The 21998-nt window shown below is 56.5% G+C and overlaps 1 protein-coding gene across 2 annotated transcripts; it reads right to left on the bottom strand.

Annotated features, from left to right (window-relative positions):
• Window positions 1-3458: 3458 nt before the first annotated feature.
• ICOSLG (inducible T cell costimulator ligand) lies at window positions 3459-14908 on the bottom strand. 2 transcript variants are annotated; one of them, XM_065943225.1, is made up of 7 exons: window positions 14706-14905; window positions 13334-13374; window positions 12058-12420; window positions 10776-11057; window positions 8450-8620; window positions 7507-7542; window positions 3459-6656 (listed from the first exon to the last, which is right to left on the bottom strand). In XM_065943225.1, the coding sequence occupies exons 1-7, from the start codon at window positions 14717-14719 to the stop codon at window positions 6646-6648; spliced, it is 918 nt and encodes a 305-aa protein (XP_065799297.1). In that variant the 5' UTR covers window positions 14720-14905; the 3' UTR covers window positions 3459-6645. The 2 variants fall into 2 exon arrangements, with proteins under 2 accessions (XP_065799297.1, XP_065799296.1); XM_065943224.1 differs by lacking the exon at window positions 3459-6656 and adding an exon at window positions 6676-6913 and having other exon boundaries at window positions 14706-14908.
• Between the last annotated feature and the right edge of the window lie 7090 nt (window positions 14909-21998).

The following is a 21998-nucleotide window of genomic DNA, read 5'->3' on the forward strand; positions in this document are numbered from 1 at the left end:
TCCCCTTCAACGACTTTTCCCGCCTGCCTCAACCCCTGCCTGGGGATCCATCCACGAAATCCACTTGGTGACATGAAGCCTCTTCCTTCCCAAATGGGACAGGGTGGGGGTGGGGGGTGGGGGTCTGCTTAGACTCCCAGGAACAAAGTTTCATATTCTAATGTGGAGGTTTCATTGGAAGATAAACAGGGAGCCCAATCAGTTAACTAAAGTAGAAGGTTGTAAGAGGATGCTCGCAGACATGGGTGTAAACAGAAAACGGCTCTGCGGGTCAGGTGCTTCACGCCTCCGTGCACACAGCCCGGCGTGTCCAGCGGTTGAGGGCAGAGGTGGAAAGTCCCTGGCGACTCAGGTGCGAGGCGCCCGGGCGGGCTGAGCCGTTGGGACCTGTGCCTTCCTGTGCGCCGGCCACACAATGCGCTGTCCTGTGTCCTGCCAGGCTGTCCCAGTCCTGTGGGAGCGGCCCTTGAGCTGTTGGTGAGGGCGGGAGTCCCCCATGTCTCCAGGTCTGGACACACCAGCCCCAGTTTGCTCGGTGAGGCTGGCCTCTCCTGGAGGCTAGCTGTGCCTCCTCCCCCGACCCCACCCCAACCCGGCAATGCTTCACTCACAATTAAGTGAGCATTTGGTTAGAGTCCTTCCAATTAATATTCAGGACTGATTTCCTTTAGGAATGACTGGTTGAATCTCCTTGCAGTCCAAGGGACTCTCAAGAGTCTTCTACTACACAGTTCAAAAGCATCAATTCTTCAGTGCTCAGCTTTCTTTATAGTCCAACCCTCACATCCATACATAACCACTGGAAAAACCATAGCTTTGACTAGACAGACCTTTGTTGGCAAAGTAATGTCTCTGCTTTTTAATATGCTGTCTAGGTTGGTCATAGCTTTTCTTCCAAGGAGCAAGCTGCAAAACCCTAGCTCCGGGAGTCGGTGATGGACAGGGAAGCCTGGTATGCTGCAGTCCATGGGGTCGCAGAAAGTCAGACACGATTGAGCAACTGAACGTGGTTAGAGTCCAGGCTTGCCATTTCCCATCCACTCCTGTGTTTTAGGAAGTGGTTTTGGTTTTTATTTTTAAAGTAATTTTTACCTTAAAAAACTGAACTATGTCTGTGAAGCCTCTTGGATTTGGCATCTGGAGTGAAAATTCCAATGCTGGGGTTTCCACCTGAGTCAGCGTAGGGGCTGACCTCCCTGGGCACCAGGCCTTGTAGGGTGGGTGGTCTGTAGTGACCCTGGGTCTGGCCAAGCGGGGAGGGGTGGGAGACAGTGAGGAGGCAGTGCCTGGCATTCAGGGTTAAATGGGATCTGCTGGACCTCGTCCTCCTGAGCCTGAGCCCCTCACGTCGCCCTCACAACCCCTCCCCTGCAGCCTTGGCCACAGCTGTGTCTGTCCTGTCCCTCCTCCAAGCTCAGCTGCTTCTCCTCCCAAGGAGCCCCTTGCTGGCCTGGCTTCCAGCCTTGGTCCAGTCCACATGGCCTCCTGAGACCCAAGACTCTGATTCCCAGCATTCCTTGTAGCAGGGCCACGTCTGAGTGCACGTACTTGGGGAGGGGTGCTGCCCACACCCCCAAAGGGCTCTGACCCAGCGCGCAGGGGGCATGGGTCCCAGGGAAGGCCCAGAACAAGGTGGGGGCCTGTCCCTCCCCAGGCCACACGGCCTCTTTAGCTGCCCTGTGGGCTCGGTGCTGACTGCAGGCTGACCTGAGGTCCAGAGCTGGGTACCGGCCAGGATGGGGATCACGGCGAGGAGGACACGGGGCACCAGGGCCAGCTTCCTGCAGAGGGACTTGCGGGGCCCCCTGTGACACCCCACGAGGCACTCCTGCAGGGACAGAATTCCGATCGGCACAAGAGCGGGGGCCAGTGTTCACCCACTGGGCCCAGTTCCTGCAGGTGCTCCTTGCAGGGGAGGTGTGAAGAGGGCCTACCGGGTGCGGTCATCACAGGCGGAAAGGACGGCAGTCACTGGGTCGGACCTCAGCCCTCCCTTCTGCTCAGTCTCTGCCCTCTGCCAACCCCCCTGGCGTCCCCTCCCCATTGCTCCATCTTTCTCTCTCCTCCTCCTGAGAGCTGTAGTGAGTTGCTTGGAAATGTGCAGCTGCCTCAGCGGTGTCCGACTCTGTGACCCCACGGACTGTAGTCCGTCAGGCTCCTCTGTCCATGGGACATTCCAGGCAAGAATACTGGAGAGGGTTGCCGTGCCCTCCCCCAGGGGATCTTCCCTGGAGTCGCACAGGGTCCCCCAACTTCATGTCAGGGAACCTCACTGGGAAATGGTCTCAGCCAAAGTCACTAGTAAAGATGGGGTCACCCTGGGTAGGGTGGCCCTTAATGCAGTGACCCGTGTCCTTGTAAGGAGAGGAGAGCTCCAGAGACAGGGCTGTGGGCTGTGCCAGGGGTCACCTGCAGGCTCCGGAAGCTGCAGGAGACACAGAGAGGTCAGGGAATTCAGTCCTGCCCACACCTTCATCTTGGACTCTGGCCTCTAGACTCAGAGAGAGTGGACATCTGCTGTTCAAGACGCCCAGGGCCCCTCCGGGGAGCTCACTGACTCACAGCGTGGGTGAGTCCTGCCACCTTTGCCCCAGGGGAGGCAGATCCTGCACAGAGGTCCTGCCTATCGGGTCCCCTCGGTCTGGGCCCAGCAGCCCTCCTTAGACTGCATTTTAGCCAAATCGTGGTGTCACTTTCTGGGTTCGGGTGAGGGGTCCTGCCCTGGATCTGCCGGGAGCCCATGGGGAAGTGCATGGAGTACCTGAACCACACATGCCCAGCCGTGCTCTCTGTGGATTGGCTGTGCCCCGGATCCTCCCCTGCCTCTCTGATCACAGCCCTCTGCCTTGGGGAGACCACTGCCTCCCCCAGCCTGAGCCCTGGTTTGGCATTGCCCCCCACCTTCCTGGTCGGTCCACTCCCAGCAGCCTCGGGGGGCGGGGCGGGGTGAGCTCAGGCCCCAGGACACTGGAGCACGTGAGGAGGGAGGGCAGCAGGGCAGGGGAGGAGGATCCTGGCCAGTTCCTGCCCTGGGGTCACACCCACAAGACTCAGACCTATCTGAGTCCTTAGGCGACTTTGAAGGTGGTGTGGCTGTGGTTCTGTTCCTGACACGGGGGGGCTGTCCAGGGCCTGCACAGCTCCTGGGCATTGGGGCCTGCTCATTGGGGTCTCGTGGGGACCCAAGCCCCCACCCCCAGCCCCCAGGAAGTGTGCACTATGCCCTCCCAGCAGCGGCAGTGGCAGAAGCCCCCTCCCTGGAGCTCAGGCTGAGCCTGGGAGGCACTGAGACAAGCCCCTGAATTCCTGACATTAAAGACCCTGGACATGGTCCAGCCTTCCCCACACCCTCACTCCGCTGGAGCTGCCCTACGCTGCCCCTGTGACGAAAGCCCAGCTTCTCACTTCTCCCTGATGACCACAGGATCAACACGGATTCGAGGAAAGTATGACGTGTTTACTAGTAATGAAGGAGGCTCTCCCCATGGGACTCAGGAGTCAGGAAGGAGCCCTGGGCAGCTGGGGACTGTGTGGGGGCGGGTGCTGAGTCAAGGCTGGAGAACATTCAGGAATGCAGCAGACGGGTGGTTAGTGGTGGCCGGTGGGCCTGATGAGGGTGGGAAACACAGGGCTGGCCACGTTGGGAGGGTAAGACTGTCCCCTCCAGCCCCAGACCATCTTCGGGCTGACTGAGCCAGTGTGGGGATGGGGCATCAGTCACCAAGAACAGAATGGTCCCAGGTCAGTGCCTTCTGACTGGAAGCGGCCTCTTTCTGAGAAGCCAGGGCTTGGAAGGAGATGCAGACAGGATATGCCTGCTTGGCCCAGGCACTGTCCTGAGCCCCCTGCCAGCTTCCGGCCCAACCAGCGGCCAGCATCATAGCACCGGGGCCTCACGGGCACTGGCAGAGCAGGGTGGCCCTCTCCTGAGGGTCTCCAATGCCCCAGCTGCCCTCCCCAGGGTGGGGGCTGCAGTCATGGGAAGCGTCCGAGCTGCCGGGCCCAGGGAGGCAGAACCAGGCTCTAGCTGCCTACCTTCTGGGAAGGGAAACTGGGGCATGCTGGTGACGTGGCTTCCCTTCTGCCTCCTGCCCTCTCGATGAGCCTCCCCCTGCCAGCGGGCTCCACCTCCTTGACAGGTGTTCACTGCGCACCCACTGTGTGCAGGGAAGAGGGGGCAGGGGCCACAGGCTTCCAGAGACAGACTCCTGCAGCCTGTGGTCTCCACCCACGGCAACGCCAGCACCCTGGACTCTTGCCCAGCTCCTGACTTGGAATGTTCCCCGGTGAACCGTCAGTCACCTCTCCTGGACCCAGTGCAGGTAGGGACCCCGACAGCAGCTCTGCTGCCCTGCCATCCAGGGAAAGGTGACACGGGGATCCTCAATCTTGGCTACTGACCTCTGGGCAGGACCCCATCTGTGTGGGACGTTTAGAAGTGTCCCACCGTCAGTAGGAACCCCCAAGAGTGACCAAATGCCTCCACATTGATCCATGTTCCCCGGGAGATGGGGCCACTCTGGAGAGGCAGGGGCCGGGTCCCCCACCACAATCAGGACGGGCCAAGCAGACTGAGTCGGTCCAGATGCTGACCAAAGTGACTGAACCCAGGCATGCCAATAGCTTATATTCTCTGGAACCAGGCTTCCAAAAATGTCAAAACTCGGCACTCACATGCTATCCATAACACAGCATGAGACGCAAGCAAAGGCCCCAGGGTGAACTGGCCGGGGGTGACCTGTGCGAGCTGGACAGAGCAGGCACTGCTGTAGCCCCAGAGGTCCGGAAGAGGTCCAGCAGGAAGAGGACGACTCTGGCACGGAGCCTGGAGGGTGTGGCCTCAGCTTCGGGAAGGCCAGGGCCAAGGCAGAGCTCACAAGCAAGTCTCCCGGGCCAGGGTGTCAAGGGGGCCTGAGCCAGAGAGCCAGCCCTGCCGCTTCCCTGAGAAGGAAACTGCTTCTGATTGGAAAGCTGGAACCAGACTCGGTCCCCCTGCAGCTGCTGAGACAGCACCCCCACCCCCACCCCCAACCAGGAGCTGCTCAGGGTCTGCAGGCCGGGCCTCCGGCAGGGTGGTGGAGCAGCCCTCCTGGGTACCTGTCCTGGCATCATAGCACAGTCACTGCGGACGGGCCACGCCCACCTGCCCATATCCATTTGGCTGCTCCCACCTGCCCGCCCCCACCTGCCACTCGGGCTTCCTGCTCGAGATGTCATGAGTCACCTTTCTGTCATTCTCTGAGGAACCACACATGTCTTCTAATGCTTTCATATTAAAAGTCTGTGTGGATCCCACATCACACTCATATACAGGCCATGTGAGGGCTTTTGGTACAAACACACGCAGGATCCTTGAAACACTGTTGGCTCAGGATCCACCCCAAGCCGCCTTGTTGAGTTTTCTTCGAGTCTGGGTCTGGGAGGTGCAGGTCTCACATGCCCGTGGGTGCTGAATGATCACAGGGCGACAGGCCCGTTTCTTGTGGTGGGGGGAGGTGGCGCCCACCAGGCGATCTGGCAGACTCCATCACAGAACCTGCTGGGAACACTGAACTGCTGGATGCAATCCCGGAATTAACGTGGAAACCACGTGGGTGTGGGCAGGGCATCGGGCCACCCAGCAGGCCTGGTGGGCTCGGGGGACCCCCTGGGTGAGGCAAGGTTGCTGTCACGACCCTGCAGGTCCTCAGGGGAGGCAGGTGGGGGCACAGGTAATGGTGTGAGGCTGGCAGGGGTTGCCCAGCAAGATCTGAGGGAACCTGCTGTGTTTGAAGAAAAGCTGCCGTGGCCGGGAGGTCACCCTCTGTCCACTCGTGGCCCCACTGTGAAGGACCATGATGGTCACCTGTCCACACTGGTGTTCACCAGAAATGCTTATCCCAGATCTGCCCACGTGTCCCCTGCAGCAGAGTTCAAGCCCTGGGCAGCCGTGTCCAGCTGCTCCACTCAACACAGAGCTTCTAAAATTCCACGTGTTTTTGAGGAGGGAAACCTAGCTTCTGACCAAAACAAAGAAGGTCAGGTTTTCCTCCCAGTGAGCATCCTGGAGAGACGTGAATTCGGGTTTCCAGTGTTTCCTGTTTTGTGCTTCAGGACACGCACACAGATACGAGGCCATTGGGCTGGGAGCCTCACACGCAGACCCAGAGAGTGGCCACTGCACCTGGAGCGACCACTGCCCAGCACGGGACATCCGGAAGAGAGGACACCTGCACACCTCTTCCTGAACCAGACATTCTTCCTCCAGCCTCAGGAGTTCATCCCACAGCGAGTCGGGTCCAAGACTGGTGGCAGGAAGGAGCTGTCACGGCCCTTCTCTTATTCTGTGTTTGGCGGCAAAGGTGGGGGCCCCACCTACTTGGGGGCATGTGTAACCCCAGGGAGTCACCATGCCAAACTTGTGAAAGGTTCGTTGGGATCGGGTCAGCAGCTGGCACATGTTCCCGGGATCAGTGTGGTCCTTCCAGGAGTGCCTTTCATGTCCCCCCTATGCCAGGAGGCCAGCGTCCATGCAGCTCCGAGCTTCTGGCGCAGATGGTCCCCTCTGCCTGGCCTGTCCGAGTCAGTTCTCAAGCTGCCATCTGACATCCCAGCTGGGCATCTCCTGGGAGCCCTGGCCTCGTCCTGGGGTGGAGGGGTCCCTCATCACACGTGCTCTTGGAAGGAAAGAAGGGAGAGGGCATGAGCATGGAGTCCACTCATTCTCATTTTGGTGGCAGAGACTGGTCTTCTCAGGGCCCAGCACAGTGAAAACAGGGTTGAGAACGCCTGCAGGCAGTGCACACCGGACTCTCAGGTCTGCGGGCCCGGATTCCTTAGCAAGCTGTGTCCCGCATCCTCCAGGATGGGCCTCGGGGACAGGCCTCGGGAGTGAATCTGCTGCGGCACCAGGCAGCCGCGGGCCGGGAATCACCTGGGTGAACAGGTGGGCAGGCATGTCGTGTGGGTCATGGTCACCCTCCCCTGACAACCCTTCTCAAGGGCGGTGGGGGCAATGGGGTTCAGAGAGGTGAGGACACTGGCTTCAGGCATGGAGCTGGCTGGCGGGACCCCAAAGGCCCTGGCAGCCTGAGGCATCTGCCAGTGGGAAACCTAAACCAAAGGCCCTGTGTGTGATACTTTCCCAAAGTGGGGAGGGAATCATGTGACGTTTGCATGGGAACTGTAAGGTGTTCGTCTGCGCAAAGGGTCTGGACTTGCTGGAGAGCCCCACCCCGAGGGCTGTGATGGAGGGAGATCAGGGGAATGGAGACAGGGTGTGTGGGGGTGGGCATCATGCTCCAGGCTCTCTGCTTCTGCGGACATTTGGAAAATCCCAGAGTCAGCAGAGGGCAGGGCAGCACACCAGGAGGGAAGGCCTCCACTCGGGGTTTCACCAGCTGTGTGCTGGAAGCACCTGTTTCCTGGTCATTGAGCCACGCTCGTGCAGAGAGCCAAGTGCCCAGCCACCCTGCCTGCGTGACCCGAGCTTCCTCCATGCTTCTCCTTCCCTCCCGGCAAACTCACCCGTGAGCGCCAGCTCCGGCCTTGCAACCTGGGCACCTGTGGGAATTAATCATAAATGCTCAGGTTGGGGTAGTGAAGCAAAGCCTCTTTGAAGACTCCAGGGGGCCCATGCTCAGCAGCCCACAACTCAACCCTCCTCCGGCTTCCTGAGGGGCTCCTCAGGCCACCCTGAGTCCCAGGACGAGACTTTGTAGGAGGTCAGGTGGGAAGCACCTGGAGAGGCTTGAGGGCTTTCCTGGCCTGGGTTCCAGGGCGCCAGGCGACGTCTCTAGGAGCTGGAAGGTGGCAGTCGGGGGGACACCCAAGGGCCGCAGGTGGAAACCCCTCTCGTCAGGCGGGCCTCCCACCATGGGCTGGGTCCTGAGTCCAGCCACGCTCCCCTTCCTCACTCTCCTGGGGGGTCTCGGCGAGTCCCAACTCTTAATAGGACCTTAGGGGATGTCCGCTGACCTCCACCTCCAGGCTGCCCTGGGGAGACTGTGCTGCGCCTAGGCCAGCCTTCAGCCCCTCTCTGACCCCTGGGTTCTTCCAAGGTCCACACTCTTGGCTTTCCTGCTCCCACTGTGAGCTCTGCTTCTTTGTTTTATGTAGTCAAACCCCAGACTTTCTGTATCTGTCTGAGTTTGGCCAGAATTGGACAGAAGGCCTTGAAGGGACTGGAAGGCAGTTCCTTCCACCTGACCTCCACATTAGTAGAGTCCACCATCCTCCCCCAAACCCAGGAGACTGGCCTTCTCTTCGGGGGTGGGCAGTGTCAGGATCTCAGAGGCTGAGATCACACCCAGGAGCGTGCTGCGGTTACCATGCTCACGCTCGTTAGCAAGGTTAAACTGCATGTTCCGTGAAAGTGACACCTCTCGGAGCTTGTAAACATCTTGGGAAAGGCGGCCCCACACCCCAACAACACAAATGTGCGCTGTCCACAGCACAGGCTTCCCCATACCTGTGTAGCTTCTGGGCGGACACCTGCTCCTACACAGCCAGCCTATGGCTAGAGCCAGGGCCACGATCACGGCCAGCACGACAAGGACGCTAAGAACCGGCCGGGGCTCCCCCCCGTGGCTGCCATCGATTGGGTCTTCTGTGATGCTGTCCTTGGTTCCCGTGAACGTTTCTGCAGGAGAGGAAAATCACGCAGGGCTTATAGATGGGGAGGAAAAGGGCGTTTTTTCATCCTGAAGGACTGGGCTCCATCCAGAAGCACTGATCCAATAAGACTTCCTAGAGGTACTTCGTGGTTTTTAAGCTATAAAGCTGATGGAGACAAAGGTTTCCTCTTTCAAGTGAGTCTTCATCTCTTCTTGGGATGCCCCTTCTCCTCAGCCCATCTGTGAGACCTGTAACCCCAGTGATTCTAGAGGTTCACACCTGCAGATGGTGTGGAGGGAAGCATAATCTTCCTGGCTTTTTAAACTTTAATTCTTTCTAGCTTAATTGCTGGCTTAAAAAAAAGATGGTGAAATTCACATAACATAAAATTAACCATTTTATAACCATTCAGTAGTGTTTACTAATTTACAAGTTCATGAAGCCATGACTGTTATCTGATTCCAGAACTTTTCACGCCACAAAGGGAAACCCTCTGCCCACCAGCAGTCACTCCCCACCCCCTCCCCTGGGCACACATGCGTGTTCAGTCACTAATTGTGTCTGACTTTTTGCAACCCCGTGGACTATAGCCTGCAGGCTCCTCTGTCCATGAAATTCTCTAGGCAAGAATACCGGAGTGGGTTGCCATTTCCTTTTTCAAGGGATCTTCCTGACCCAGGGGTTGAACCTGAGTCTTCTGGGTCTGTAGCATTAGCACTGCACCACCTGGGAAGCCCTTCCCTCCCCCAGCCCCTGGCAAACTCTAATCTACTTCCTGTCCATTTGGGTTTACCTACTCTGGACATTTTGTATTAGTGGAATCATTCGCTATAAGGACTGTCGTGTGTGACTTCTCCCACTGAGCATCATTTGCATGGCTTATCCATGCTGTAGCATGCTCAGAGCTTCACTCCTTTTCATGGCTAAGTAACACTATATCTTGTGGTTGGACACTCTGTGCTCACCCCTTTGCCACCTATGGACTCTTGGGCGTCCCCACCTTTTGGTTACTGTGAATAAACTCCTGTGAACATTCACGTACAACTATTTGTTTGAGTCTCGCTTCCAGAGCTCTTGGAACTGCTGGGTCACATTCTAATCCTGTGTTTAGCTTCTTGAGGAACCAACAGACTGTTTTCCATGGCGGTTGGACCACTCTGAATCTGCTGGAAGTGCAGGAGGGGACCAGTCCCCTGTCCCAGTGTCCCACCATGGTGCCTCCTGGGGAGCGGTTCTCAGGGGCAGACAAGCAACACCCTCCCCAGGCAGCTTGTGACTAGTGCCCCGTGTTTCCCCAAACCTGGAGAAGCTACAAACCCAGACGGTGGCGAGGCCCCCCATGTGCCTTAGAACTACCCAGAAGCTTTTCGACACATCCTGACGCCCAGTTAGCCCAGAGATGCTGATTCAGTGGTTGTGGGCAAGCGGTGAGGGGGGACAGGGGTTCCCAGGTGTTCCCCAGAGCAGCCAGGCTGAGACCACGACCCCAGGAGACCCTCCTGCTCTCCTCCCATCCCCCCTCCCCTGCCTCCGACTATCCTGCTGGGACGCAGAGTCAGAGGAGGCCTTTGGTGCAGCCAGAGGACCGTGACTGCTGAGTCACAGGGCTGCACCTGTATTCCAGGAGAATGCCCGGGCCAGACCCTCCCGGCAGCCAGGGTGCTTCTCGGTACCAGGCAGGCCTGGACCCCATCCCCCAGCTCCCGCCGTCCTTCTCCAGTATCTCAACCCTGCTGACAGGGACTCACAGACCCAGAGAGCCTATGGCTTCTACAAAGGAGTCACCCTCCCTCACCCTTCCACGGTGGGCTGTGTGTGGTGGCTGGGCCCAGCCGGACCCGCTGGTGGAGGAGTTGTTCTTGCTTCTTAGGGGGCACACGTCCAAAGAGTGTGGAAGGGGGCCATGCTGGATGGGGCTCCCATCCCAGTGCTGCTGCTGCCTCATTCTGAGATTTTCAGAGCCTCAGTCCCCTATCTGTGACATGGGTCACCAACACTGACCCCGAGCACCAGCCAGCTCCTGCCCTCAGCGTGGTGACACTCTCACCTCCCCTCCCTGCCCCACCTCTGACGCCGCTGCCCAACCTCCTCACAGGGGCTCTGTCTCCTGCCCAGTCACTCCCGGCCCGGACTTAGGGTGGGGTCAGCATGCAGCCCCGTGGGGGCCCCTGGGACCTCACCTGTCTGGCCGCTCGTCAGGTTCTGGTGCAGCAGCACATTCTCAATGCAGCAGCCCACGTTGACATGGGGGGTTCGCCCGATTCTCAGGACACTGACCACATCATACAGGCCCCGTGCATTCAGGGACACTGTGCTGTTGTGCAGGGCGTCATCCAGCACGCTGTTGTCCGTCTTGTTAATCCAGTACACATTGGGCCGCGGGTAGCCATTGGTGGACGTGCACGTGAAGGTGAGCTCCTCGTCCTGGGATGGGCCACTGACCACAGGCATGCTGTAGTTTGCTGCAGGGAGAGAAATGGGCTGAGGGGTGCCAGGTCCTGAAGGTCAGAAAAGGGGGGACACATGCCAAGGGCCAGGGCAGGGAGGAGGCAGCCATTGAGCCTGTGATGCTGGAGCAGGGGCAGTACCAAAACTGTGGTCTCGTCAGCAGCAAGGCTTCGTTCTGCCCAAGAGCCACCCCCCAGGTCAGTAAGAGGGCTACTGAGTCTGGTGAGCAGTGACCGGTGCCCACTTCCTGCCCCAATAGGGCTGGCCTCGTTTGGGTCCTGATCCCCCATGTCCACTGAATGATGCCCCGAGCAGCCTGCTGAAGACGCTTTCATCTTCTGGCTCTCCTGACCTCATTTAGTGCCTTACAGCACTGGTTCATCAAAAAACCTAGTTTGGGGGGCTTCCTTGGCAGCTCAGTGGTAAAGAATCTGCCTGCCATTGCAGGAGACGCAGGCTCAATCCCTGATCAGGGAGGATCCCACATGCTGCACAGTAACTCAGCCTGTGAACCACAGCTACTAAGCCTGTGCTCGCGAGCTTGAAGCCTCAACTACTGAGCCCACCATTGAGCTGCAACTACTGGGCCCACATGCCCTAGAACCCGTGTTCCACAACAGGAGAAGCCACCAAAATGAGAAGCTGCATACCGCATCTAGAGAGTACGCTGTTTGCCACAACTACAGAAAGTTTGCATGCAGCGATGGAGACCTAGTGCAGCCAAAAACAAAATAAGTGAATAATGTAAGAGTCTAGATTGGATTGAGCTAGAGAGTTCAAGGCAAAGACAGCAAGATGGGGAGCTCCCGTTGGATACTGGAAAACAGTCTCAGGAGTTGAATGATCTTTGCTCCCCTCAGCTGTACACACAGTTACACACCAGACCACAGAGGGATCAGGGTTTTCTTTAAGGGAACACACAGGTGAAAGAGTCACAGGAAACAGGTCTCACTGGCACTTCTTCCTGGACATAAGGCTGGGATGAAATCAGCTCGGCAGCCTCTTCTGTCTTACCTGCCACGTGCAGCGTGACCGTAACTTCCAAAATCTTTTTTAATTGCAAGGATATCTGAAACACCAGGCAGATGAACTTCTGCTCATCCTGGGGGGTGATGTTGCGCAGATGCAGAGAGAAGTCGCCCCGCTTCATGCTGTCCAAGGACAGCTGGGCCCGGTCCTTGTAGTGGTTGTCGCTGTGGTCGGCAGAGCGGTTTCCGGACAGGTAGTAGGTCACCACGGAGTCGGCATTCCCTTTGCCCGCCATGCTGATTTGCCAGTAAACGTAAAGGTCGTTTAAATCGAAGCTGTTTTCTTTAGGGTAAATGCAGCGGAGCCGGACGTCGCTGCCCACCATCGCTCGCACTTCTTCTTGACTCTCTGCAACCACCCATAGAGAACAGAAGTCATCTTCCGCACCTGGTCCCCAACTTTGAGGGCACCCTATGGGGGACGGGGGGGGGGGGGAGCTGCTGAGTTGCAAGACTCAGATTCCAATTATGACTCATGTCAGTAAGAAAAGAATGTGTTAATAGGAAGCACATAAGGAAGCCGAAGATTCTTAAACATTTGGACCCTGGCGGTGAACTGGAGGGCCGGGCCTGGTTTCCTGTGATCACGTGGGAGGCCAGCCTTGGGAGGATCAGGCCCTGGGGCGCCGGGACTGCTCCTCACGGTTTCTGCTAGTTCTTGGGATTTTTATAACGAATTCAAAATAAAAAGGTTAAAAAAAAATTTAGACATTTTGGAAAGAAAGCATCAGCTTCTCAAATCACTGTGATGCTGCTCATGCTCCATCAGTGAAAGCCCAGCAAGGCTCCGGGGTGTTCCAACCATAGGAACGCCAGCAGGGAAAGTGGTCATGTGCCCTGACCTGTTCCTCTGTGGGCTGGAAGACTGGACAAGGCCTCGGTCTCCACTGGGGTGCCGCACCCCGTCTCGTGCTCTCCTGGATGCTGGTGGCTTTGGGGAGCACAGGGACTGTAAGAAACAGGAAGCCCAGCTCCTGGCTCCTCTGGGAAGTGGAGGTTCTGAAACACTTGGGGGGAACTGCACAGTGCCTGCCCCAAACATGAAACAAAACGAAACTTTGGGGGCTGGTGGAGCGCTCCCCTTAGTGGCGGTCAGTCCCACACATTACTCCAGGCTTGGGGGCCCAGCTTTCTCATAAGGACCCCTGGAAAAGCAGGCAGGCCTGTGGCGAGGACCCCACTGACACCTGCCTCCACCCCCGGTCCTACTGCACCGCGCTGAAGAGCTGGGAAGCCTCCCCAAGAGTGCCTCCTGCACTTACCGGCTTGCAGACCCCAGAGCAGCAGCAGGAGCAGTCCAGGACTGGGAAGAAACAACCAGAAAGCCAGGTGAGTCCCGCTTCTTCCAGACTAGGCGAGAGCCGGTTACACATCATCCAAATGGGAATACATCCACAACCAGCCAGCCCATCAGCCCAGGGTCCCGGGGGCAGCCAGGAACTCAGGGAGAGGAGCCAGGGCTGCAGCCTCCCTGCCCAGCACGGCAACCCCCTGCCAGATACCAGCTCTGTGTTAACAGAACGCCCCTCAGAGCAATTTTGAGAGTGTGATAAAGGCTACCGAGAGGGGTCACCAGACCCTGGGGAGTGTGACTTCACATGGATGGGGTCCAAGAATCTGTATAAAATCAGAAAAAAAAAACTTTCCCGGCATTTGAGATTTGAGAGACAGAGAGGATGCAAGATGCTTGCCTCCAGGCAAGGTCAGAGCAGCCCCAGGACAACCTTCTTAAGGAACACAGTCAATCTGGAACCAGATCTGGTGGCTCCACCCCAGCCTGTGGGCAGCTCAGCCCTGGGGGCCAGCAGATGCGTCTCAGTGCTCCCAGGCTCCTGGCACCTTCAGTCTGGGAGCCTCTGCACCCTGCACACCCCAGCTGCGTCCCCTGCCTCACCTGTCACCTCCCTGCCCCTGCCCCAGCTCACAGCTCCCTGGGTCAGATAAGAGAAAGCACACACAGGGCTACCTGCTCAGCGGCATGGTGGCTGGTGGCTGTGACATCCCAGTACTTTTACTTTCCTTTCTTGAGGGAATAATCTTTACCTGCATTTCTAACTAGGGAGACGGGAAGGGGGGGGGGGCGCTGGGGGGTCTTCTGGGTTGTGTGGTGGGACACCTGAGGATGGGGTACCGCACCAGTTCATCGAGTGGGGCGCAGGCTGCCTTCCCTAAGACTTCCCTGAAGGCAGCGTTTTGGCCAAAGGCGGGGGGGGGGCGGTGGGAGCAGGGGGCGGGTGGTGGGGGGCAACCCAGGCTTCGGGGGGCGGTGGGCACCAGCCCGCATTGGAGGTAAATGAGCGACTTTGGCACAGCGCGGTCACGCCCTTCTTTCCTCTGGGTAACCGCTGGGACAGGGGAGGGCAAGGGGGGAAGTGAGCGTGGGTCGCTGCGCCTTCTCAGCTCTCCGCTCTCCCTCCCTCGGCGGGGACCCGGCCCGAGCACACACCGCGCAAGGCCACCGTCTTTCGCGGCCCTCCCGCCCGCGCGTAACCGCACCTGCCGCGGCCCAGCCCAAGGCCGCCCCGCCTCCGCTGCCCCGCCAGGCGACCGGTCCCCGGCGAGAACTTAGCTCCCCGGCGCCGCGCCTCCGCTCCGTCCCGCGAACCTACAGGACGCGGCCGCGGACACACTCACCTCCTCGGCCGCATGGTGGGGGCGGAGATCCTGGCCCGCCCCGGAGATTTCGGGGCGCTAGAGACCGCGGCCAGAGGGAGGTCTCGGGCGGCGGGAGAACTCCGAGCACGGGCGACCTCGGGCCGCGGGAGCCCTCGGAGCGGCCGGCCAGCACTAGCCGAGCTCCCGCCGCGCCTCGGAGGCTCTGAGCGCTGAGCCGGTCGTGGGATGAGCACCAGGCAGAGATCAGCCTGGCCCCGCCCCTGGCCCCTCCCACTGACTCGGCCAGGAGCTGTGGGAACCGAAGCGTGGACACTGACTCACCAAAGTTAAGCCCTTCCCAGGCAAGGGTGCAAGTCGGACCCCGAGGGTAGCAGGCCGGGGGCTCCAGGCCCGGCAAATTGAGGACAGGGAAGGCCCCATGGAGGAGGGCAGCTAAGGCCGCTGCGGGAGCGCTTGCCTGGCTGAAGGGAGGCTAAATGCTGTCCCCAAAAGTCGCGCAGAACGTCCGCGCCCCCAAGCGCCTGGCTTCCGCCTACGCCGGCCGCCCCACCCCTGCGTTCTGAGAGCCTGGCGGGGCGGGGCGGGCTGGGTGTCAGTCTCCTGTCCTCCTTCCCCTTCTCGGGACCCAGTCAGCTCCTCCAGGGCGAGGTGAATTGAGAGCCCCATGACTGTTCAGGAACGAATGAATGAGTGGCCGGAAGGCGGGAAGGCAGAGGGGCAGGCTCCATCTTCCAGTCCAGTCCTAGGTCACCCCCTGCCCCCGGCCCCCAGTCTGGCTCCTCTGTCCTTCCTCCATCCTGGGCCACCTGCCGCAGCACTCAGTTCAGTTCAGTTCAGTCTTTGTCCGACCCTTTGCGGTCCTGTGGATTGTAGCACACCAGGCTTACCTGTCCATCACCAACGCCTGGAGCTTGCTCAAACTCATGTCCATCCAGTCGGTGATGGCATCCAACCATCTCATCATTTGTCATCCCCTTCTCCTCCTGCGTTCAATCTTTCCCAGCATCAGGGTCTTTTCTAACGAACCAGTTCTTCCCATCAGGTGGTCAAAGTATTGGAGCTTCAGCTTCACCATCAGTCCTTCCAATGAATATTCAGGACTGATTTCCTTTAGAATTGACTGGTTTTATCTACTTGCTGTCCAAGAGATTCTCAAGAGTCTTCTTCAACACCACAGTTCAAAAGCATCAGTTCTTCAGCACTCAGCTTTCTTTATAGTACAACTCTCACATCCATACATGACCACTGGAAAAACCATAGCTTTGACTAGACAGACCTTTGTTGGTACAGTAATGTCTCTACTTTTTAATATGCTGTCTAGGTTGGTCATAGCTTTTCTTCCAAGAAGCAAGCATCTTTTAATTTCATGACTGCAGTCACCATCTGCAGTGATTTTGGAGCCCAAGGAAATAAAGTCTCTTACTGTTTCGACTGTTTCCCCACATTTGCCATGAAGTGATGGGCACAGATGCCATAATCTTAGTTTTTTGAATGTTGAGTTTTCAGTCAGGTTTTTCACTCTCCTCTTTCACTTTCATCAAGAGGCTCTTTAGTTCCTCTTCACTTGCTGCCATAAGGGTGGTGTAATCTGCATATCTGAGGTTATTGATATGTCCCCCAGCAATCTTGATTCCAACTTGTGCTCTATCCAGCCTGGCATTTCGCATGATGTCCTCTGCGTAGAAGGCAAATAAGCAGGTGACGATAAACAGCCTTGTCATACTCCTTTCTCAATTTGGAACCAGTTTGTTGTTCCACATCCAGTTCTAACTCTTGCTTCTTGACCTGCATACAAATTTCTCAGGAGGCAGGTAAGGTGGTCTGGTATTCCAATCTCTTGAAGAATTTTCCACAGTTTTTTTGTGCTCTACATAGTCAAAGGCTTTATTTAGCATAGTCAATAAAGCAGAAGTAAATGTTTTTCTGGAATTCTCTTGCTTTTTCTATGATCCAATGGATGTTGGCAACTTGATCTCTGGTTCCTCTGCCTTTTCTAAATCCAGCTTGAACATCTGGAAGTTCTCAGTTCACGTACTGTTGAAGCCTAGCTTGGAGAATTTTAAGCATTATTTTGCTAGGGTGTGAGATGAGTGCAATTGTGTGGTAGTTTGAACATTCTTTGGCATTGCCTTTCTTTGGGTTGGAATGAAAACTGACCTTTTCCAGTCTTGTGGCCATTGCTGAGTTTTCCAAATTTGCTGGCGTATTGACTGCAGCACTTTCACAGCATCATCTTTTAGGATTTGAAATAGCTCAACAGGAATTCCATCACCTCCACTAACTTTGTTCATAGTGATGCTTCCCAAAGCCCATTAGACTTCACCCTCCAGGATGTCTGGCTCTAGGTGAGTGATGGTGGTTTTCTGGGTCATTAAGATCTTTCTTGTATTGTTCTTTGTGTATTCTTGCCACCTCTTCTTAATATCTTCAGCTTCTGTTAGGTCCATACCATTTCTGTCCTTTATTAAGCTCATCTTAGCATGAAAAGTTTCCTTGCTATCTTTAATTTTCTTGAAGAGATCTCTAGTCTTTCCTATTCTATTGCTTTCCTCTATTTCTTTGCATTGATCATTTAGAAAGGGTTTCTTATCTCTCCTTGCTATTCTTTGGAACTCTGCATTCAGATGGATATATCTTTCCTTTTCTCCTTTGCCTTTCACGTCTCTTCTTTTCTCAGCTATTTGTAAGGCCTCCTCAGACAGCCATTTTGCCTTTTTGCCTTTTTTTCCCTTGGGGATGGTTTTCATCTTGGACTATTGTACAATGTTATTAACCTCCATCCATAGTTCTTCAGGCACTCTATATAGCAGATCCAATCCCTTGAATTATTTGTCATTTCCACTGTATAATTGTAAGGGATTTGATTTAGGTCATACCTGAATAGTTTAGTGGTTTTCTTTACTTTCTTCAATTTAAGTCTGAATTAAATACTTATTTGCATAGTCACACATTAAAGGCTCTGAGAAGCCCACCTTGTGGAAAGTTGTTCAGTCTTTGCTCCTCCAAGCCTGTGGGACTTGATGCTCTTGTTTTCTGGTCTGGTAACACTAGGGGAACCCCAGAGCCCCACGCTAAGGACAAACACTCTGTTTATTCCTTCCCTACCCCTCCCAGTCAATTTGGCCTCTCTCCCGGAGTCCCAGCTAAGTCAGTGCTCCCCCTACCCCCTTCTGCACTGGGCAGGTAGGTGCCAATGAGGTGAGGGGATGGAGCCATGAGGGAGCAGGTGCCCTCTCTGCTGGGCATCTCTGGAAGGACCTGAGCTCCTGGGCACCCGCCTCAAGTCTGGAGGGTCATGTCTTGGGTGGAGCCGGCAGGAGGGGTGTGTCCTGCTGCCCTGGCTGATGGGGATGCTGAGGCTTGCCTTTGGAGGGGGGTAGGAGAGGGAGGGTGTAAGGTGAGAGTGGAACCAAGGAGGCTGCCCTGACCCCCGCCACCTCCGTCATGCTATCATTCTTTCAACTAAGGTTTAGTGCCCACCTACCACGGCCTGTGTGAGCACTAACAATAAAAGCTTAAAATAAGAAGATCTCTGCCTGGTGGAAATGATCACTTCTGTAGAGACAAGAACAAGCAAGATAAAGAAGTAAAAGAGATGGGCTGGGAGGTGGGATGAGAGGGTGGGGGTTGCAGGTGGCCATGGAAAGAGGCCTGCAGTCCTAAAGCCCAGGGTCTTCACTCCTCTCAGGTCAGGCTGGGAGACTGGGGTGGAGGATTTAAAGAGTCCAAGGAGGATTTACCTTCCCTTTTCTGTGGTCAGGAGTGAAGAAGGGGCAGGGGTCCTGGTCAGGGCTCCTGGTCAGGTGTCCAGTGAGGGCACAGACAGTCTGAACTTGGGTGGGGGACGTCCTGAGGGGGCTGGAAGTGGGAGCCAGGAGGAAAGGTAAGATTTGACCAGGAGAGCTGGCCATGGGCATTAATCAAATCAGAAACGGGGTCTCAGGTCGCTTCCCATTGCCAGAGCCAGAAAACCAGCGCTGCATCTAGAACACACTTAGCGGGGACACTTGATGATGGGAGTGAGCACCGCATCAGGCCTAGCGGGGCTGGAGCGGGCATGATATCGGGGGCCTCTGATCCTCTCCCCCAACAACTGGCAGCGGAGGACCGCGTTTGCGGAGAGCCAGCCCCAGCATCACCCACAGGTGAGGAGGAAGAGACAAGGGACCGTCTGCGGTGATGCTTCTCACCTTCCCGGGTCCAGCCCCGCCCGCAAATCCCGAGGTTCTGTCTGATTGGATAGGCGGAGGGCTGCGCTGCACTGATTGGCAGACGGCTGGGTTCTCCGCCCCCCACCTGGCTCCCCAGGAGAAAGCCGCCTCTTCCCGCAGGGAGCCGGAGCGGAGAGCGAGCGGTGGACCCCATTGCAACCTCAGATTGTTGGAGAGTACCAGGTCGAGCCCCCCTCGGTTAAGTCTCCCTCGGAGCGTGCCGGCTCACGTGGACCCGGGAAGTGAAGGTGCCCAGTCGGTGTCTGGAGAGCAGCCCTTCAGTGCTGCCCGGTTACTGCCCCAGGGCAGCGGAGGAGGGAGCTGACACTCTCTCAAGGGGCTGACACTCTCGAGTTGGCGCCTGGGCACTGGCGCCAGGCTCTGGCATGCTCTGGCTGCCCTCCATGCCAGACCCCAGAAGACCAAGTGTGGCTGCCAGGCCCACCAGAGTGTGGGGACCCCAGGCCCAAGGAACGCGCTGTTGGTTGAGCAGGCAGACAAGGGTAGGGAGTGCAGCCAGGTTGGAAGGGGGCATCCAAGCTTCTCAGGGCAGTGGGGCAGGGGTACCCCTGGAGTGGGCAGAAGACCAGCTCCAGGAACCTTAGACTGGCAAGTGCTCCTCTGGAGCAGAGTGATGTTCGGCAAGTTACTTAACCCCGCTGTGCCTGTGATTGCCATTTGTGAGGTGGGGATAGCCTTGATGTGAGGTCATCATGAATGAATACACATAGAACATACACACCAAGACCCGCACATGGGTTATGTATGGAGGATTTCAAGACAAATGGACACACACAAATGGCCCTCAGGAGGCTTCCTGTGGGTGAAGTAAGGTTTTCCTCTCTTCCCCTTTACTGTGACTGTTCCTCAGGCAATCGGGGTGGGAGTTAGGAGTTGCAGAGGGAAGCCCCCAGAAGGTTGTCTATGCATAGGAACCAAGACTGATCCGAGGCTCTGGGGGCAGTCTCAGAAGCAGGACCCCACTTCCACCAAGTAGGGTAAAACAACAGAAATGCAGCCTCCTATCCAGTTCTGGGGGCTGGTTGCTCTAAATAGCCATCCTCAAGGGGCTCCAGGCCCATTAGGCTTTCAGCTTCCTCTGCCCCCGAGGCCACGGCCTTGTCCTCTGAACCGGGTCAGATCTCCTCTGCCTCCCCTGACCAGGACCTTCGGGATCACACATATTTCACCCTGATCTCCCTGTCTCCACCTCCTCACCTTGGCCAAGTCCCCTTTTGCCATATAAGTTGATATTCACAGGTTCTGAACTTTAGGACAGGACATCTTTTGGGGGTCATTGTTCAGTTGACCATGGTGGGGGGTGGGGGGGATCACAAAGGGCCCCTGTAATTAGGATTAAATATTTGGAGAATTTCAAGGTGTTTGAGAAAAAGCCAAAGAGGTAAAGCTGCTTTGAGAAGCTCTGGGCCCCTGTCTGGCAGCAGGTGAAGGAGAGCAGACACCGGCAGATCAGCTTTCTCAGCACTGGCTGCCATGGGTGAAAGCAGCTGGAGTCAGCCCGCTGGCAAACAGCTGTCACCAGACCTGTCCTGGCTTGGACCCAGAGCTTGACCTCCCCAAGGGTCTCACCTGTGCTCGATGTTCCTGTCCCCACTGGCCCTTCATGTTTTCTGGGGCTGCATGACCTGAGTTTCATTACAAATCTTCAGCCCCTAGACAGGAGACCTGTGACATCAGAGTCCAGGATTGTCCTCCTGCCAGCTTGGAGAGAAGGTCTTCATGAAGACGAGAATGTCTGTGTCAGCTAGGGCTGTGTGTGTGTGTGTGTGTGTGTGTGTGTGTGTGTGTGTGTAGAGAGAGAGAGAGAGAGAAAATAGATTTCAAGGAATTGGCTCCTGTAATTATGAAGGCCTGATGAACCCTGAATCTGCAGGGTGAGCTAGCCAGCCTTCTTGCTCAGGGGAGGTTAGGCCTTTGATGGCTCAGGAGTTGCCCCCTGTCCCAGTCTGATGGGGCCATTATGGTGAAATCCCACATACTGGGCAGCTTGCAAACAATGGAAACATCCTGCTCACAGTGCTGGGGGCTGGAAGCGGTGGATCAGGTGCCTGCAGGATCAGGTGTGGGCCCTTTCCCTGGTCACACACTTCTTGGGTGACCTCACACGGGCAGGGGTGAGTGAGAGAGCTCCCTGGGGCCTCATTTGTAAGGGCCCTAACCCCATCTTGGGGGATCCCCTGGTAGCTCAGACCGAGAAGAGTCTGCCTGCAATGCAAGAGATCTGAGTTGGATCCCTGGGTCAGGAAGATCCCCTGGAGAAGGAAATGGCAACTCAGTCTAGAGTTCTTGCCTGGAAAATCCCATGGATGGAGGAGCCTGGCGAGCTGCAGTCCATAGGGTCTCAAAGAGTTGTACATCACTGAGCAACTTCACTTCACAAATCCTATCTTAGGGTTACCTCTCAAAGACCCCACCTCCTAACACCATCACCTCGGAGGCCAACTTGGGTTAGGGTCAACAGGTGAATTCTGGGTCACAGACATTCAGACCACAGCGCCCACCTGCCTTGTGAAGGGTTACCCGCTTTACTTCAAGTCCACCGGTTTGTCAACCTAACCCAGAAATCCTTTCACAGAAACCTCCAGGTTAACGTCTGAACAAATGTCTGGGTGCTGTAGCCAAGTCAACACTGAAATTAACCATCACAATTTCCATTCTATTTCAAATTATTTTAAAAACACCCTTCAGAAGTCCAATTTTAACCACCCCCCCCTTTCTTCCACAAGTCTCTATCAGCACAAGCTGATCCCGAGCATACCCCCAGTTGCAGGGTCACGCCCAGGACAAGCGGAACCTGGGTACTTATCTGAGTCTAGGTCTCTTTGGGGGGGTTTTCTGGTTAATCTGGAAAGATCCCTTGTGGGTTTATCACATGTGGTTTGGAGCCAGCTGTGTCAGGACTGCAAAGTCCTCACCAGAGCCCAGGGCAGATGGGGACCCTGCCTCCACAAGCAAGTCCCTCTGGGTTAAGGAGGACCGAGGTCACACACTTCATGAGTGGACCTGGCCTTGGCCTCCACTCCTTCCCTTCAGCCTGTCCTCCCTTTGCTGACCAAGCAGATGCTCCACGCTTTGCAAA

The sequence above is a fragment of the Muntiacus reevesi genome, chromosome 8, assembly GCF_963930625.1.
Source record: "Muntiacus reevesi chromosome 8, mMunRee1.1, whole genome shotgun sequence".
Taxonomy (NCBI): Eukaryota; Metazoa; Chordata; class Mammalia; order Artiodactyla; family Cervidae; genus Muntiacus; species Muntiacus reevesi.

Excerpts from the sequence above, each read along its gene's own strand:
- ICOSLG (XM_065943224.1), bottom strand. Across the intron at positions 11,058-12,057 it reads GGTCACGCTGCACGTGGCAG|CAAACTACAGCATGCCTGTG; the intron begins GTAAGACAGAAG and ends CTCTCCCTGCAG. Across the intron at positions 8,621-10,775 it reads CCTGACGAGCGGCCAGACAG|AAACGTTCACGGGAACCAAG; the intron begins GTGAGGTCCCAG and ends CCTCTCCTGCAG.